General features: G+C 59.5%; 9 protein-coding genes across 9 annotated transcripts; 5 read left to right on the top strand and 4 right to left on the bottom strand.

Moving 5' to 3' along the window:
- Window positions 1-146: 146 nt before the first annotated feature.
- Window positions 147-3419, top strand: MSY001_3208 (uncharacterized protein; the record flags this gene model as incomplete). Its single annotated transcript, XM_018885103.1, has 2 exons — window positions 147-1703; window positions 1983-3419. 2 exons carry the CDS (start codon window positions 147-149, stop codon window positions 3417-3419), a joined length of 2994 nt encoding a protein of 997 aa, XP_018741697.1.
- Window positions 3420-3474: 55 nt separating this feature from the next.
- Window positions 3475-5157, bottom strand: MSY001_3207 (uncharacterized protein; the record flags this gene model as incomplete). Its single annotated transcript, XM_018885102.1, has 1 exon — window positions 3475-5157. One exon carries the CDS (start codon window positions 5155-5157, stop codon window positions 3475-3477), a length of 1683 nt encoding a protein of 560 aa, XP_018741696.1.
- A 636-nt stretch (window positions 5158-5793) lies between these two features.
- Window positions 5794-7055, top strand: MSY001_3206 (uncharacterized protein; the record flags this gene model as incomplete). The annotated part of the gene is made up of 2 exons (XM_018885101.1): window positions 5794-5817; window positions 5856-7055. 2 exons carry the CDS (start codon window positions 5794-5796, stop codon window positions 7053-7055), a joined length of 1224 nt encoding a protein of 407 aa, XP_018741695.1.
- A 76-nt stretch (window positions 7056-7131) lies between these two features.
- MSY001_3205 (uncharacterized protein) lies at window positions 7132-8076 on the bottom strand (the record flags this gene model as incomplete). The annotated part of the gene is made up of 6 exons (XM_018885100.1): window positions 7132-7155; window positions 7183-7264; window positions 7290-7602; window positions 7630-7752; window positions 7779-8001; window positions 8026-8076. 6 exons carry the CDS (start codon window positions 8074-8076, stop codon window positions 7132-7134), a joined length of 816 nt encoding a protein of 271 aa, XP_018741694.1.
- A 144-nt stretch (window positions 8077-8220) lies between these two features.
- MSY001_3204 (uncharacterized protein) lies at window positions 8221-8632 on the top strand (the record flags this gene model as incomplete). The annotated part of the gene is made up of 2 exons (XM_018885099.1): window positions 8221-8226; window positions 8252-8632. The coding sequence occupies 2 exons, from the start codon at window positions 8221-8223 to the stop codon at window positions 8630-8632; spliced, it is 387 nt and encodes a 128-aa protein (XP_018741693.1).
- A 34-nt stretch (window positions 8633-8666) lies between these two features.
- Window positions 8667-10545, bottom strand: MSY001_3203 (uncharacterized protein; the record flags this gene model as incomplete). Its single annotated transcript, XM_018885098.1, has 2 exons — window positions 8667-9064; window positions 9171-10545. The coding sequence occupies 2 exons, from the start codon at window positions 10543-10545 to the stop codon at window positions 8667-8669; spliced, it is 1773 nt and encodes a 590-aa protein (XP_018741692.1).
- Window positions 10546-10690: 145 nt separating this feature from the next.
- Window positions 10691-12676, top strand: MSY001_3202 (uncharacterized protein; the record flags this gene model as incomplete). Its single annotated transcript, XM_018885096.1, has 1 exon — window positions 10691-12676. One exon carries the CDS (start codon window positions 10691-10693, stop codon window positions 12674-12676), a length of 1986 nt encoding a protein of 661 aa, XP_018741691.1.
- Window positions 12677-12703: 27 nt separating this feature from the next.
- Window positions 12704-15784, bottom strand: MSY001_3201 (uncharacterized protein; the record flags this gene model as incomplete). The annotated part of the gene is given in 2 exon segments (XM_018885095.1): window positions 12704-15346; window positions 15365-15784. 2 exon segments carry the CDS (start codon window positions 15782-15784, stop codon window positions 12704-12706), a joined length of 3063 nt encoding a protein of 1020 aa, XP_018741690.1.
- A 187-nt stretch (window positions 15785-15971) lies between these two features.
- On the top strand, window positions 15972-17687 carry OCH1 (Alpha-1,6-mannosyltransferase-like protein; the record flags this gene model as incomplete). The annotated part of the gene is made up of 1 exon (XM_018885094.1): window positions 15972-17687. The coding sequence occupies one exon, from the start codon at window positions 15972-15974 to the stop codon at window positions 17685-17687; it is 1716 nt and encodes a 571-aa protein (XP_018741689.1).
- Window positions 17688-17692: the final 5 nt, after the last annotated feature.

Below are 17692 nucleotides of genomic sequence, written 5' to 3'. Positions count from 1 at the left end.
CGGGCAGCACAGTGCTAGGCAACCGGGTCACCCATGCTGCACACCGTTGGCCCCACATGTAGTACACCCCAAGCGCAAACAAATGGGGGCGCGAAAGTCGGCCAATGACACGTTAGAAATTTCAGGGTCCCAAATTGTGCATCTGGATGGGCCCAGGGCACGCGATTTGTGTTCGTTCTCACCTTAAAACCATGCTAGCTGTGTTGCGCTCAATTGTGCGACCGAAGAGTCTCGCCCCCGTGCGGCACTTTTCCTATGCACCTGTGCGCTTTCAGACTGTCTCTTCATCGAAGGTGATGAGTGCACAGGAGGCCATCCAGGACATGAGGCCCGGCGCTACAGTCTTGGTCGGTGGCTTTGGTTTGTGTGGTACTCCTGAGACGCTTATCAAGGCAGCGTCGGAGCGGCCAGACCTCAAGGACCTTACCGTCATTTCTAATAACATGGGTATCCCGGGAAAGGGCCTCGGTGTGCTTGCCGAGAAGAAGCAAATCTCTATGGCCATCAGTTCCTTTGTGGGAGGGAACCGTGCGTTTACGTCGCAATTCCTTGCAGGCGAGGTTTCGATGCAGCTCACTCCCCAGGGATCTCTTGCTGAGAAGCTGCGGGCGGGCGCTGCTGGCATCCCTGCCTTTTACACCCCCACTGGTGCCGGTACGGCCGTGGAGAAGGGCGAGCTTGTGCAGCAGTACGAGTCTCAGCCTGGCAGCGATGGCAAACTCGTCACCAAGTCCACAACGCCGTCGCGTGAGACACGCGACTTCCATGGCCGCACATACATAATGGAGCATGCTCTTTACGGCGATATCGCGTGGGTGCATGCCTACAAGGCAGACGAGGCTGGCAACCTCGTGTTCCATGGCACAGCCCGCAACTTTAACGATGTAATGGCGCGCAACGCTCGCTTGACCATCGTCGAGGCGGAGGAGATTGCGCCTGTAGGCTCAATCGACCCGAATGAGGTGCACGTCTCTGGTATTTATGTCGATCGTATTGTCAAGGCCGAGATACCTATGGTCGTGGAGATCAAGCGCTTGAGCAAGAACGAGACCCAGGCCAGTGGCGACACTTCCAAGCGCGACATTATTGCGTCGCGAGCGGCCAAGGAGTTGCGTGATGGCATGTATGTGAACCTGGGTATTGGTTTGCCGGGTCTCGTGCCCAGTTTCCTGCCGTCGGGTGTCAACGTCGTGCTGCACAGCGAGAATGGGCTTCTTGGTATTGGCCCCTATCCTGCCACGGACGCTGATGTGGACCCTGACCTGACGAACGCTGGCAAGGAGTCTGTCACAGCCCTGCCAGGCGCTTCGATGTTTGACTCTGTGGAGAGCTTCGGTATCATCCGCGGCGGTCACCTCGATGTTACTATGCTGGGCGCACTGCAAGTGACGGCAGACGGCGATCTGGCCAACTTCATGATTCCCGGCAAGCTAGTACAGGGCATGGGCGGTGCCATGGACCTTCTCTCCAACCCCCAAAACACGCGCGTGATTGTATTGACCGAGCATGTGGACAAATACGGCCGCGCCAAAATTGTGCAGCAGACCAATCTGCCTCTGACGGGTGTGCGTTGTGTCAGCCAAATTATCACCGATCTGGCCGTCTTCAACGTCGACCTGCAGAACGGTGGCCTGACTCTCATTGAGCTTGCACCAGGCGTGTCGGAGGAGGAAGTTCGGGCCAAGACTGAGGCGCCCTACCAGGTGGCCCTGAAGCCGTAGAGGACTTTCGCTGCTATAGGCCGTGCGACGCGCATGGACGCACAGAATGTTGGGCCAATCCCATTTTTGACTGAGGATGTGGAGGGAACATGCTAGGAGGGCACGGCCGTATCGGACTAACCAACGAACGATACTAATTGTGACACAGCCGCGACGCTTCTTGTCTTCTTTCACACAATGTTTTACGCTCTACGTGCAGCTGCGCGCCAATCTGGCCGTCTGACGGCTCGTCGTTCCGCCTATGTCCCTTTGCGATTCCAGGTGGCTTTCTATTCGAAGGTCATGACCCCTGCCGAGGCCGTGCGGGATATCCCCACCGGTGCAGCTGTCATGGTAGGAGGTTTCGGTCTTTGCGGTTCGCCTGACACGCTACTTGAAGCCGTTATTGCCAACAAGGATACAGAACATATCTTTGTGATTGCAGACAACATGGGTGCGCCTGGCCACGGTCTGGGTAAGCTTGCGGAGGCGAACAAGGTTTCTCGCTCCATCAGTTCCTTCCTTGGCGAAAACCGCAATTACACGAACAAGTACCTCAAGGGCCAAGTACAGATTGAACTTGTTCCCCAGGGCTCGCTGGCTGAACGCATCCGCGCGGGTGCAGCTGGCATTCCTGCGTTCTACACCCCCACAGGACAAGGTACCGCTGTCGAGACCGGTGATCTTGTGCTGCGTTTCAAGCAGCCGAGCTCTCCCGATGCTTTACCGGAGCCCGAGATTAAGGCTAAGCCGAAGGAGACTCGCGAATTCCGCGGGCGCAAGTATATTCTTGAAGAAGCTCTGCATGCAGAATACGCCCTTGTCCATGCGCACAAGGCCGACACATCGGGCAACCTTGTTTTCCGTGGTACAGCTCGGAATTTCAACGACATGATGGCACGCAACGCGCGAACAACGATTGTCGAAGCCGAGGAGATCGTGCCGGTGGGCTCTATTGACCCTAATGAGGTACAGCTTCCTGGCATCTATGTGGACCGTATCGTGAAAGCCGAACTTCCCATGCAGCTTCAAAAGGTGCGCATTCACAACCCTGGTGGTCAGAAGGAAGAAATGAATGCACGCACTCGCATCGCTGCACGCGCAGCCAAGGAATTGCGTGATGGCATGTTTGTCAACCTAGGCGTTGGCATTCCTGGCATGGTCCCGAACTATCTTCCCGAAGGTGTTAATGTGGTGCTTCATACGGAGAATGGCCTTCTTGGTACGGGCCCGTACCCTCCCTCTGAAGCCGAGGTCGATCCCAACATGATCAACGCCAGTAAGGAGACCGTCACCACGTTGCCTGGCTCGTCGCTCTTTGACTCTTCTGAGAGTTTCGGTATCATTCGCGGCGGTCATTTGGACGTGACCATCCTCGGTGCCCTGCAGGTTAGCGCGAACGGTGACCTTGCGAACTACATGGTGCCTGGCAAGCTGGTCCAGGGCATGGGTGGTGCGATGGATCTGGTCTCAAACCCGCAGGACACGCGTGTCATTGTCCTTACGTCGCATGTTGACAAGTACGGCCGCCCGAAGATTGTTAAGAAGACAGACCTTCCTCTCACGGGTGCGCGCTGTGTAAGCCAAATTATTACCGATCTCGCTGTGTTTGAGGTGGATCTGAAGAACGGCGGCCTGACTCTTACAGATCTCGCCCCCGGCGTGACGGAGGAGGAAGTGCGCCAGAAGACCGATGCCGACTTCAAGGTCTCTCTGTAGAATTGGAAATCTATATACTTTTCAAACCGTAACGTTACCATGTAGGGGAAATGTCTCAATTTTGGTTTCCCGACACCTGCGCAGGCGGCGGCAGAGTCACAGCTCCATCACTGATCAAGGGAGAAGCGATGGCTGCTCTGGGCGACTTGCTTACCACGATGGGAATAAGCAAGCTATCTTTTTCATTCATGCCACTAAAGTCCGTGTCCTTGTCCATGTGCTTAGATGTCTCGCTTGGAGGCACATCCCAGTTGCTGGCGTTGTCGCTGCTGGAGCCATCAGAATCGTACTCATCAAGAATTTCTTCACCAATAAGCTCTTCCAACACATCTTCCAACGTGATGATACCCAGCGGCGCATTGGGAGCCGAGTCTTGCTCGACAATCATCGACATAGGCAGGTTGCCGCTCGCACTCATTGGATGATCGGGATCGTCGAAGTCACTGTCTTTACCTCCCCGCATGCGGTAGAACAGACGGTGAAGGCCACGCACTGTTTTTGTCTTTGACTCCGTCGGCGCCTGCTCCTCGAGATCCGTCGACGCGTGCAGGGTCGCTGGGATCTGGGCTTTCGGAGGGACCGTAGGCTTGGTGTCCATGCCTGAGTGCGGAGATACAATGGCCATATGAGAACGTCCTTCTTGGAACACGTTCAACACGTTCAGCAGCGGCTCGTCCCACGGCACGGTTGGTAGGGCATTGATCACCATCTCACTAACAGGCACAGCATCTTCAGGATCTAGCAAAACACACTGCTTCACCAGCAAGGCACCAACAATCTTACGATGAACCTTGGGTGCAGGAGGCGGCGTCTTTGCAGACTCCGGTGTGATTGCCAATGGATTGCTCATGTGAGATGGTCCAGCACTGATAGGTTGGTTATTCAGTGCGACCGCTTGGCGAAGACCCAACGATCGTCCAATCTTTGAGATAGTTGTGTCTTTGCCTTTGGGCGTCCAAAGGCCCGAACCTTCCACGGCGCTGTCCACATCTTGGTACACAGGGATTCGCGAATGGCCCGAGCGAACAATGCGTTCCAGCGTTGGGTAATCCAAACGAGCCGTCAAAGGGAGCATGTGGACCTGCTCAATGGGTGTCATTGCCTGCTTGGCGACCTTTGCCTGCATGTCCAATGCTCCTCCCACAATCGTCACAGTATCGTGCTTTAAGTCACCACCCCTGCCACCAGCTGCATCATGCATGGTCACAAGCTCCTTCAGCTCGACACGTCGATACACCGTTCCGTGATGGGGTCCAAGAACATAATGTAGAATGCGTGATACCGGCCATGCGATAGGCCATAGAATGAACATCACAACCCGAGTGAACAAGGCCATATGTGCACCAATGAAAAGCCCGTAGCGCGAGCACACACTCTGAGGAATAAGCTCGGCAAATATAACGACAAGAACAATCGAGACAATAACAGCTTGAAAACCGCCACCCAGTACTGGGTCTGCAATAATCGGCAGCGTTTCATTGGTGATCATGTTTGCGATAAGCAGAGTCGTTAACAACAGATGCCCGTCTTGGCGCACTGGAGCAATCTTTTTCGCAAAATTCCGTTCTCGCTCACTGCCTTGTGCCATGAGGACCTGCAATTGTGTTTCGTCCAAAGACATGTATCCCAGGGTTAAACCGGCAAAGATACCAGACAAAATAACCAATATAGGGATGAGAATAGAGAAGGCCACCTTCTTGCCCGTGGACAGGTCGGTGTCAGTTCCACTGCCACCCATGGAATCTTCAGCCCGCTTGTGCCACCATCGCGTATGTTCATGGAGCGAAAATGACGCAGGTACAGTACTATCGCCACCGGCACAAAACCACATCATGCCCATAGCACCAACCACCATCCCCAAGAAGAGAGCCCCCCCCGCAACCAGGAGTGGGTGGTTCTTTAGGTGAGTCTCGCGTTTTGCTGCGCCATGGGCAGCGTGGCGGCAAGTGGCCAAACCAACTGTTTTCGAATTGTTAGCAGAGTTATTAGAGCGACCTATATCATCTTCATCGCAATCACTCGATACAACTTCCTCTAGCGCTTGAAATACAGCGCTAGGAGGATCCATTCAGTAGACGTAGTAATAGAGTGTGTTGAGCTGCTTAAGCTTGGTTGGCTATCAGGTCATTGGTGGAGGCAAATTGACAGTTGATTATCCAACCAAGACTAATCATCTTTATATTTGCATAGAAAGCCCTGGAAAAATCGATGGCCGACCACTCTTGGGTATGCAGCTTTTTCTCGAATTGTGGGACATTCGATTGGCGATTCACGCGCTGTGTCGCTCGAGAGACATATACGTGTCGCTTTTACAGTCGGACGACCGTTGCTGAGGATACACGATGGTGAGGTACGTGCGAAATGCGCAGGTGCAATGCTAACTGATAGGGAGACGAAGGTATGCATGCTGACCTGAATGATTCACTAACTAAACAGCTGTATGACCTACTCGGCGTGAGCCCGGAAGCGAGTGAAAGTGAGCTCAAGAAGGCATACCGTAAGAAGGCGCTGGCCCTTCACCCCGACAAGGGTGGTGACCCGGAGCTTTTCAAGGAGGTGACAGGAGCCTATGAAGTGCTTTCGGACTCCAGCAAGCGTGAAATTTACGACCGCTTTGGTGTCGAAGGACTTAGTGACAGCGGTGGTATGGGTGGCGGTATGGACCCCCAGGACCTCTTCTCGCAGCTATTTGGTGGCGCTGGTGGCTTCTTCGGCGGTGGTGGCCGTCCGCGCGGTCCCAAGAAGGGTAAGGACCTGGTACACCGCGTCAAAGTCACATTGGAGGATCTCTACAAGGGCAAGGTGACCAAGCTAGCCCTGCAAAAACATGTGCTTTGTGCCAAGTGTGATGGGCGTGGTGGTAAGGAAGGCTCCGTCAAGTCCTGCACTACCTGCCACGGTCAGGGTATCAAGGTCGTCTTGCGCCAGCTGGGCCCGATGGTGCAGCAGATGCAGCAGACATGCCCTGACTGCCAGGGTTCGGGCGAACAAATTGACGCTAAGGACCGATGCAAGAACTGCAACGGCAAAAAGATCACGCAGGAGCGCAAGGTTTTGGAGGTCCGTATCGACAAGGGTATGGAGGACGGCCAGCAGATCACATTCAAAGAGGAGGCAGACCAGGCCCCGAATACCATTCCAGGTGATGTCATAATCATTGTTGACGAGCAACCGCATCCCCGCTTCAAGCGCAAACTGAATGACCTTTTTGTTAATGTCCAGGTCGACCTGCTGACCGCGCTGGCCGGCGGTAAGGTGAACATTGAGCACCTGGACGACCATGCTCTCTCTGTGGAGATTCCCGTGGGCGACATCGTGCATCCTGGCGATATGAAGGTACTCCGTGGCCAGGGCATGCCCTCATACCGCCACCACGAGATGGGTGACCTGTACGTGAACCTGAACGTCAAGTTCCCCGACTCGCTGAGCGAGGAGCAGATGAAGCTGTTGGAGCAGGCCTTGCCCCCGCGTCCCGCTCCTTCGCCGCTGCCTAAAGGCCTGGATGTCGAGGATGTGATCATGGACAACATTGATGAACACGAGGCACATCGTGCTCGCACGGGCCCCGCCACTACCGGCGAGATGGAGGAGGACGATCCCGCTGGCGGCCCGCAGGTACAATGCGCGCAAGGCTAAGCTAGAAAGACTTTTATATCACTGGGCATACCTATTTCTTCATGTAGTGCAGCGAATGTGGATATGCATTGTTCGTTCACAGTTGGTCCTGTCGCTCCAGCTGGCGGTTAGGCATGCTATTGCGTACCTCGGCTTTCTTGCGCTCCGCCGCTTCAAGTCGACGGTCCAGGTCAGCGAGGACGTCGGTCTGCGACGCCAGCGACGCTTGCCTGCAAGTAAGTGTTAGAAGCGTACATTTGCTTAACACGCTGCTCCATCGATGTAAGCGCGTCGTGCGTCATCGACACCGGCTCAGGTGCAGGTACATTTGACCAATCACCCTCGGCAATGTTGGCAACATACGCCAGCGGACAGGCGTCCGTGTGCACAGTAGTGGGCTCAAACTGGAAGAGTCGCACCTCGGCATTGGCCCAGTATGACTCGGGCTCCTTGGTCAGGCGACGAAGAAAGTCACCGTGGGCCACGAGCACGATGTGCTGTTCAGGGCGCTCGCGAAGGTACTGGCGTACCCACTGGGCACGAGCATCGAGCGAGTCACTGTGTGCCGCTGTCATGAGTTGCATTCAAAACATACCGTAGAAGCCCTGCTTGCTCGTCCAGTCCGGCGTAAGCAGGCTCAAGTCGTATTTGGAAAAGTACGGCTGCGCTTCGAGCACCTCACGCAGAGAGCCCGTATCACAGGGAACGTCATTGCATTCTAAGGTAAGATGCTCCATGACGCACCTTGGGCCTGAGGCAGGCATACAATCTTTCCATCTCCGCCCAGGCGCTTAATCGCATCGGCATAACCAAGCGACGCAGACTGCAGCGTACGGCGCAAAGGTGACGAAATAATCACCTCGGCCACATCCTGCAGCTCCGGGGTGAGGGACGGGAGTCGCGCAGCTTGCTGCTCGCCGAGCTTGGTCAGCAAGGCATCGGTAATACTCGAGTCGCCCGTGGCATTCTACTGTCAGGCATATGTACATACGTGCTCTGCTTGGGCGTGGCGGGTCAGGTAGATGCGGCTAGTGGGCGCCATGTCGTGAGAGGACCGTGTTGGCTGGGCGCGTCGCGAGTGCGCGCTTGGGCCGGCGTCGTGGGGCCACTCACGTGACATAAGGCCACGCCTCGTCGAAGAAGAGCCCTCCAGCAGGCTACGACGATGCTAGGGCTGAAAGCGCGCATGGCGGTATGTACTGTCAGGCTCATGGCAGATTATCGACAACTCGGGCGGCCTTATTGCTGAGTGCATTAATGTGCTGCGGTACAAGAGCTCCAAGGGTCTGGGCACGGTGGGCGACGAGGTGGTGGTGGTTGTGCAAAAGGCCAAGCCAATCCCCACGAACCAGATTCCTGGCAGCTCAGCGAATACCCTCAAGGTGCGCCGTGGCGATGTGCGCCATGCTGTGATTGTGCGCACCAAGAAGGAGTGCCAGCGCCCGGATGGCCGTGTCGTCAAGTTCGACGACAACGCGTGTGTGCTCCTGAACAACCGGAAAGAGCCGCTCGGCAGCCGTGTGAATGGCGTTGTCTCGAGCGAACTGCGCGAGCGTGGCTGGGGAAAGATCCTTAGTCTGGCGCCCAAGGTCGTGTAGCATGTATATACCGTTTTCCTATCACATGCTATGTCTAGGCAGTGTCGGTCTGCTCGGAGTCCTCGCTCCACTTTTGACTACGTCGCTCTTGGGCGCGGCGGTTGATTTCTTCTGGGGCCAGACTGCGGTGCACACGCTTGCGATGTCCTTTAGCGGCAGTACCGGGTCCCCAGTTCGCCTGCGGGTTCATTTGGTAGCGCACAGCCTTGTTATCCGAGGTCGAACCTTTGATAACGCGGTCCGTGTCTGGATGCTCTGTCTCCAGATCAAAGTCCTGCTTGGTGTCGGGCGTGCCATCGTCTCGCACGCGCGAGAGCAGGCCCTTGGCTGCAGATCCGTCCTTTAGGCGTTCTGGGTTCACCGGATTTGAGCGGATCCATGTCCGGTACAGATCGTACACGTCCGCCCGCGAGGCGTCCGTCTTGACAGAGCCTGGAATACAGTGCGAGCGAGAAACCTGGAAGCCGGCGTTGAGCAATCCATTCCTGCATGTCAGATTTTTGTACATACACAACATTCGCTAGCGATGGGCTCGCACAGTGGAACAGGCCGGCAATCTTGGCAGGGTGGAAGTAAAATGGCGCCTCCAGCTCGTCCATAGCCGTTGTAACCATGCCACGAATCCGGGGCTCGGTGTGGACGGAGTGCTTCCCACTGTCCAGTGTACCTAGCAGCTCCTCACAGAAGGTCTGATCATGAAGCGGCCCAAACCACATGGGCCCTCCCACGTGGAACGTGCCACCGCACTCGGCACAATGGGTATCTGTGGGGGGTCCAGACGCAGAGCCAAACTTCCAATTAGCATGGCCCGTCTTGGAGCTGACGGACTCGGTAGCGCGCCCCATTCGCTGGATATGGAAGGCACTACACCTGGAGCAAGTGTACACCAGACCGGTTTGGGACGCATTCTGCTTGACAGTCTCGGGCCGAGACCAGACTCGTACAAACACACGCAGATAAAAGTCGATGGACAATGAGAGCATGGGCTGAATATAGCGGCCGTACTTGCCGGCGGCCGACGCAATGGCGTGGAGCACAAGACGCAGCGCTGCCTCGTGACTGTACTCTGCCTTGATGCTGACGCCGCCATAGAGAGACCAGCATTTTTCTGGATAGTTGTGGCCGGCCAGGACCGCCAGGTCTGTGCATGTCACACACAGGAGGCCGCCGTCGGTGACCGACTGGACGGCAGCATCCAAAAACGGAGAAGCCGTGCCATACGGGTCCAGATCGACCACATCAAAGCGAAGTGGTGGGTCGCGGTGGCTATACATGAGCGCAATTGCGTCGCCCTGGTTCACTTGCACCTTGCAATCGGGATGAATGGCCAGATTTTCATCGGATGGAGGAGCAGTCTGCGCCTGCTCTTGCCCCTCCGCATCCTCCTCCTTGTCCTTAGCAGCGAGGGGCGCCCATTCATCGATGGGTCTGTCAGGCGGGAAGTTGAGGGCCAAGTTGCGGCGTAGTGCCTGAACAGCGGTAGGCGCCAGGTCGTTGGCCAGTACTGTGCCGAGAAGGGGAATTTCCTTGGCATAGCGAATGCTGCGCAATCCTGTGGCGCTCAGTGCCTCGAGGATCTTGAACTTATACGGGGTGTACTCACGCGGCGCGGCGTCCTCTGTCTTGACTCGCTTGGCCTCTGGCTCGTCCGTCTTGGCACGCTTGCCTTTCTGCTTGCGCTGTCGAGCATCGAAACGTGCACGCTTTTCACCATCCAACATCTGGCTCCACGAAATGATGGCGATCGTGCTCAGGTCGCGGTTGAATTCCTGCACTGGATTCAGAAAGGCCGCCTCCTTCGATGGCATCACAATCGTAGCGCTGTTCTCACGGAATGCCGCTTCATGTGGCTTAATATGAATTCCATGCTTCGCTACCACGTCTGGTGCCAATAAGATCGGCTGGGGTGCCATTCTCTGCCTCACACACGCAAGCGACCAGGAGGAGCCGAGGCGCACAAGACTCATGCGAGCGCGATAGGTCGGTGGGCGTCGTCCTTTTTTTGTGGCACGTGACACTACTTTCTTCCGGCGCTCGACCCTCGTACGACTTTTGCCCATGGCGTCCGACGTGCGAGCGTGCTTTGGTGCGCACATCCTAGACGACGATTTTGCCAAATCGAAGCGTGAGGAGTATGATGCTAGTGGACCGTACCACCATTCTGTGATCCAGGGTCTTATCGACGAGGACCTATTGCGGCGTGCGCGCACGGAGATTGTTGAGGAGCTCCACTTTACCGAGAAGGAGACCGATATCTACAAGGTGAACCAGACGGGCGATCTGGCGAACCTGGACGGTCTGCCGGAAGAGGAGGCCAAGCGTCTGAAGTCGCTACTCCAGCTCCGTAATGCCCTATACTCGGATGAATTCCGCGACTGGGTACGTAAGGTGACTGGGTGTGGTCCGCTGAGTGCCAAGAAGAAGGACATGAGTATCAACGACTACAGCCACGGATGCCACCTTCTGAACCACGACGATGTCATTTCGACGCGCCGCGTGTCCTACATCCTGTACTTGCCGGACCCTGCTACGCCATGGACGCCCGACTTTGGCGGCTCTCTGGAGCTGTACCCCGTCAAAGAGCCGCATGTGCCTGAGTCGGTGCCATCGCATGTGGTCCCCGTGCAGTGGAACCAGTTTACGTTCTTCGAGGTTCAACCGGGCCACTCGTTCCACAGCGTGGAAGAGGTAGTGCACCCGACCCACTCGCGCCTTAGCTTGTCCGGCTGGTTCCACCGCTTGCAGCCTGATGAGCCTGGCTTTTCCCAAGAAGAGGAGGACCGGGAGCTCAAGGCAGAGCGCGAGTTCAGCTCGGTGGGTAGCCTGACGTCGAAGAAGTTCATGGACGCATTTGAAGAGTACGACGAAGACAAGTTCGGTGGCCCGCCGCTGCCAGGCTCGCCCATGTCCTCGGAACATGTCCGTTTTCTCGCACACTTTTTGAACCCGGCATACCTCACATCCAAGATCCAGTCGACGCTCTTTGAGAAGTTTGGTGACGAGTCGCACTTGCTTCTTGCCGACTTTTTGCGCCAGGATGTGGCGGAGCAGGTGGAGAAGGTGCTGCGTGCCAAAGACGAGGAGGATGGTCTCGTCTGGTGGATGTCGGGCGCGGAGCGCGTCGGCTTCGACACAGTACGCATCCAGCCGCACGGCGTCGGCACGTCTCTGGCTCAGACGCCTAGCGCCGAGGACCAGCGCTGGACGCTGCATGGCCCGCCGCACCGCGAGCGTTTCGCGACGCTCAAAGTGGCATGCACGCCAAAGAATGCACCGGCCGTGGACTATGCATCCAAGGCTTCGCCGCTGTCGCCCGTCCCATCGAGCCCGGCCGACCTGCTGGAGATCCTTACGCACCAGCTCTTCCCTTCGGCGGCGTTCCGCCATCTCGTGGCGAATCTCACGCAGCTGATCCCGATGGCCGCGCGCCCGATTCGTGTGCGCCGTTTCCGCCCGGGCTTGGACTACACCTTGGCGCGCTCGGACGACGAGGCCGTGATGGATCTTACGCTGACACTGACGCCCGATGTTATTAAGCGGGCTAGGCAGGCCGTGAAGAAGACGGTGCGCCCTCAGGGCCTGGGCGCCAAGAAAAAGGCGCCCGCGCTTGACAGCCTGCAGAAAGGCGTTTTGAGCAAGGCCGATAAGGACAAGCTCGAGGAGATGTGGGACCGCGGCGACATTGGCGGCTGGGAGTGCTACCTGGCGCCGCACGAGGGCGAGGAAGACCCGGCCGTATACCAAAGTGCTGCCTCGCGGCGCGCGCAGCGCGAGAAGGAGGCGATGGACGAGGGCGAGGCCGAGGCTGCGGAGGCCGACGAGGCCGAAGACGACGACGAAGATATGGACGAGGACGACGACTTTGACGGCGTGCTACTCAATGTGACGCCTGCGTTTAATACGCTGAACGTCGTGCTGCGTGACGAGGGCGTGATGCGCTTCGTCAAGTACCTCGGCGCGAGTGCGGGCGGCAGCCGCTGGGACATTTCTGCCGAGTATACGGTCGGCGCCGCCGAGATTGAGGGGATGGACGAGGCACCTTAATAGATGTATGTACAATGCCACCACTTGCTACATAAGGCTCGTGCGCATCCCCGGCTGTTCGCCTGACGCGCCATCCGGAAAGGTGCCGCTGCGATCGCCCGCAAACTCTTGGTAGATGCGGCGTAAGCGCAGCACCTCCGAGTGAGGCACACTGGGGCGTGTGGTCTGGAAGGACGTCGTCAGGTGGCGCGTGCTCACGAGTCGCTTATCAGGCACAGCGCTCGCTGCACCCGCGCGTGGTGCACGCTGTGTGGTATCGTCGACTTGGAGCATCCGGTGGAACCGATCATGGAGCGCTGCCTGCGCTGCCTGACTCGGCGCGGGGTCATCGCCCGGCGCCAGAGCCACGAACGGCACCGCAAGCGGTGCCGCCGCGTCGGCCTCGCCATCCTGCGCCACATCCGCCTCGGAGGCGCGAATCACCTCGTTAATCGCCTCCAAGCTGGCATTGTACAACAAAGCCTGCAAATCCGCACCCGAATAGCCGTCCGTGCGGCGCGCCCAGTCGTCGAGGTCGACGTCGTCCGCAAGCGCGATCTTGCGCGCAAGTGCCCGCAAAATGTCGGCACGGTCGTCCAGGGAGGGCATATCGCACAGGAGCGACTTGTCGAGACGGCCTGGACGCAGCAGGGCCGCATCAATGAGATCAGGGCGCGAGGTGGCGGCGAGCACGTAGACGCCATCGAGGCCCTCGGCACCGTCCATCTGCGTGAGCAGCTGATTGACGACGCGGTCCGTAACGCCCGTGCTGTCGTGCCCACGCTTCGGTGCAATCGAGTCGAACTCGTCAAAAAACAACACGCACGGCTTGGCCGCCTGCGCACGCTCGAAGAGGTCACGCACCGACTTCTCCGAGGCACCAATGTACTTGTTCAGAATCTCGGGCCCCTTGACACTGATGAAGTGGAGGCCACACTCCTTCGCCACGGCGCTGGCGAGGAGCGTCTTGCCGCACCCCGGGTAGCCATAGAGCAGAAGACCCGAGCGCAGGCGCAAGGGGCAGTTGGCGAAGATCGCCGCATACTTGGTCGGCCACTCGAGTGTCTCGCGGAGGGTCTGACGCGTCGCATGAAGACCACCAATGTCGGCCCACTGCGTCGACGAGTCTTGCAGCTGCACATCACGCAGCGAGAGCGGCGTAAATCCCTCGCGGGCACGAGCAAAGTCAGCCATGTCGAGATCGATGTCGCGCGCCTGCATCAAGCAGCGCATCGTAGCCTCGTGCATCGCACGCTCCGTGAGCGTCTGTAGATCCGCCACATGGTACCCGTCCGTGTGCAGGACAAGCTCGACATAGTCGAGCTCAGGCGGCGGCCGCGCAAGGCGCTCCGCCCTGGCCTGGACGAGGGTGCGGAGAATGTCCGCGCGTGCGTCCTTGTCGGGCGGCTGGATCGCGCACGTCGTGGACCAGATCCGCGCGTTTTGCACCACGGCATGCACGTCGGTGGGCGACTGCGCCGTCGCCAACACAAACACGTCGTAGTCCTGCACGACCTCCTCGACGCGCTCCACCAGTGCGCGCGCCAGGTGGCCGGAGCGCCATGCATCCACATGCTCGCCGTCGGCCGGCACGAGTGTATCGAGATTGTCCAGCACGACCAGCGACGGCGCGTGCCAGGCCGCTGCGTCCATCCACTCTTTGAAGCGCGCGCGCACAAGCGGCAGGCGCTCTTCCACATACTGCGCACAGTCCAGCACATATGTGCGATACAGCAGCGCAGGATCGTGCGCCAGATGCTCGCCGATCGCCTTGGCCACGGTCGTCTTCCCGGCGCCCGAGGGGCCCGTCAGGAGCATGGCACTCGCGCCTGCAAACGGCGACGCACGCACGGCAGGTAAGGCGGCGTCGGGTGGCGCTGCGCCGGGGGCCCAGCGGTCCAGGCGGCCCTGCTCCGTCGCTGCGAGCGCGCGTGCACGGTGCGTACCGCGCACGGCGTCGAGACCAGTGCTGAGCCATGGATTGAGGCCGGCCTGGCCAGGGAGCGTAGCCGCCAGCAGGTGCGCGCCCCCGTCGGGAACACTGGCATCGCGCACGGCACCGGGCGGCGGCGCAGAGAGGCGCACGAGGTCTCCGTCCTGCACGCCGAGCTTCTCACGGAGCGCAGCGCCCATCCACACATGCCGCTCCGGCCACAGCAGATGCGTATCCTCTTCCGGCGGCGCGCCGGCCATGAACGAGGCGCTCGCTGTGGCGGCGGCCGGTGCCTGCTCCGTGGCCGCATCTACCGACGGGCATGCGGCCTGTGTGACGCACAGCTTCCCGTGCTTAAAGGCAAGAGCCACGAGCTCATAGGCCGGCTGCGCGGTGTCCGCGGGGACCATGGCTGCTGGCACGACGAGCGACCAGCTGTGATCCCGCGTGTCGTCTAGAGGAAAGGCAGCAGGGAGCACGCGCCACAGCACGGAGCCGAGGGCCGCCTGGGCAGTGGCGGCGGTAAGAGGGCCGTGCGGCGCAGGCGCCGCACCCAGGATGCTTTTGGGCGGCTCTGCCGCTTCGCGCTCGCGGGGCGCGATGATGACCTCGGTGTCGGTAGATAGGCGCACTGCAATGCTGGCGCCGCCGTCCTCGGCGTCCTCTGCTACAGTGCGCGTAGGCGGCACTGTGCGGTCCACCGCGAACTGTACGACGGTCGAGGCGCTGCGGCCCACGGCAACAGCGAGCACCTGGCCCTGCTTGGCTGCGCGTACCTGCGCGAGCATATTGTTCTCGACCTCATCTGCATGCACGCTGAGGATTTCCCAGTCGTCCGGCGACAAAGGCGACACGTACACCTGCTGCGCCACTGGCACCGGCGGCGAGCGGAAAAGGCGGAGTGAGAGCTCCGTGCCGTCGGTGACGGGCGGCGTAAAGAGAGTGGCCAGCGCGGGGCTCAGCACGACGCACTCGCTCGCGTGCGGGTCACTCAGCACTGATGCGCTGGCGCTGAGGCCTGTCCAGCCGGCATAGTAGGTGTGGTGCTCGGTGCCCAGCTCCACGATGAGCGTCTGAGGCACGACTTGGCGCGCGAGCAGCGTCGAACATAGCGACGCAGGCAGATGCACGATACTCGCGCGCAGCGATGGATCGATGGCTGCGCGCGCGTGCGCAGCCCGCGTGCGCGACGACATGCGAGGATGTGGGGTGGGGCGTGGGGATTCGGGGCCCTGCAGGTGCTAGCAGGGTGTACCACGTGACGTCTTCGCGGGGTCGTCGCAGACTCGTCTGGGCCGTCTGAGCGCAGCGACAATGCGGTGGCTGTCGCGGCGGACGTCGTCCGTCCTGCTGCGGCTCTTTGCGCTATTTTTATTAGGTACAATGGGTTTTCTAGCCATTGTGCGGGCGTATTTCCGCGTCGATTCGAGCGCATACATACTGCCGACCGAGCTTGGGACGCTGGTAGAAATTCGCGCCGGTGCGCGTCCAGGCGTGCTCGATGGGCATCCGCCGCTCCGCCATGCGGAGCAGCCTGTGGAAAAGATCCCACGCGTCATCCACCAGACGTGGAAGACGGAGGAGCTTCCGCCGCGCTGGAAAGAGGTGCGGGAGGCGTGCGCGGCCATGATGCCCGACTATCAGTACATGCTCTGGACCGATGTGAGCTCGCGCGAATTCATCGCGCGTGAATACCCATGGTTCCTTGACACATTTGATTCATACCCCTACAATATCCAGCGTGCCGATGCGATCCGGTACTTTGTGCTGCACAAATACGGCGGAGTGTACATGGACCTGGACATTGGGTGCAGGCGGCGCCTTGATTCGCTGCTGCGCTTCGAGGTCATCGTGCCCAAGACGATCCCGGTGGGCGTCAGCAACGATCTGATATTCTCCGTGCCGCGGCATCCGTACATGGAGTCGCTAATCTACTCCCTCAAGAGCTTTCACCACCACTACCTGACCCACTATGCCACCGTCATGTTCTCGACGGGGCCCATGTTTGTCTCGGCCATGTACCGCCAGTTCGTCAACGGCCATACTGCGGCGGCGCCTTCGACGCCGTCGCAGCCGGGCCGCGGCTTCAGCGGCGTGCGGGTGCTCCCGAAGTCGCTGTATGGCAAGAACCTCGATGAGGACGAGGCGCCCGACTCGTTCTTCCTGCACATGTACGGCAGCTCATGGCATGCCAACGATGCGGGCTTCCTCATCTTCCTGCGCAAGTACGGCTACGCGCTGATCACGCTCGGCGTGCTACTCGTGCTTGTGGGCGCACGACGTACATGCATGTCGGCCGCGACGACCGCGGCACATGCGCTCATGCCGCTCCTCGCGCGTGCCAGACCGGCGCCAAGTGCTCCCACTGGCCAAGAAGAGGAATGGATCCGCCTCACGGACCCGGACGGCAGGCCTGTCGCGGTGTCGCCGCGGAAAGGTCGCCCAGTGCCTTTGGTCTCTTTCTCGTCCCCGCCGTCCAACGAGGCGGGCGCTATGCGCGCGGCCAGCGCCGCGCAGCCTGCACAGATGACACCACTTAGTGTGCCGCTGATCCGGCGGTCATCGTCGCCCCTGCCGGACTATTGCCTGCCGGAGCCCGACTCGCTACCGGACCTGCCGACGCAGGCGGATGGGTCGTCCGGCACGGCGCCCCGTACGTCGCGACTGCGCGGCCTGTCCGAACGGACGCTATCGATGGGCTCGATGCTCTCGCTCGTTCCACCGTCGCTGCGGCGATCCGCGCCGGAGCAGCTGCGCCTGGCGCCCTCCGAGTCGCTGACGAGTGTCGGCGTCGAAGGAGGGCAGACGCGGCCGTCGGCCCCTGGTGCTGCAGGCGACGAGTACAGCGCTGAATGGCAGAATCTGCTGAATCGCTGGGACGGGCAGCACGCTTCGTCACCGTACTTGTCGCCGACGTCGCCCCACTTCCCGACGGCGACGCTCATTGAGGCGAGTGATGCGCCGACGATCGGGCCGCCCACCGCGGGCCTCATGCGGCGCTCCCAGCTGGTCGATGTGCACCGAGCGATGACGCCCGCACTGACGGCGCCGTCTGCGGACGCCGAGCCGCGTCATGATACGCACTTAGCGCCTGTATAGATCTA

The sequence above is a fragment of the Malassezia sympodialis genome, genomic scaffold (genome assembly GCF_000349305.1).
Source record: "Malassezia sympodialis ATCC 42132 genomic scaffold, msy_sf_20, whole genome shotgun sequence".
Taxonomy (NCBI): domain Eukaryota; kingdom Fungi; phylum Basidiomycota; class Malasseziomycetes; order Malasseziales; family Malasseziaceae; genus Malassezia; species Malassezia sympodialis.
The sequence above is the reverse complement of the archived record's forward strand: the minus strand, read 5'-3'. Positions and strand labels throughout refer to the sequence as shown.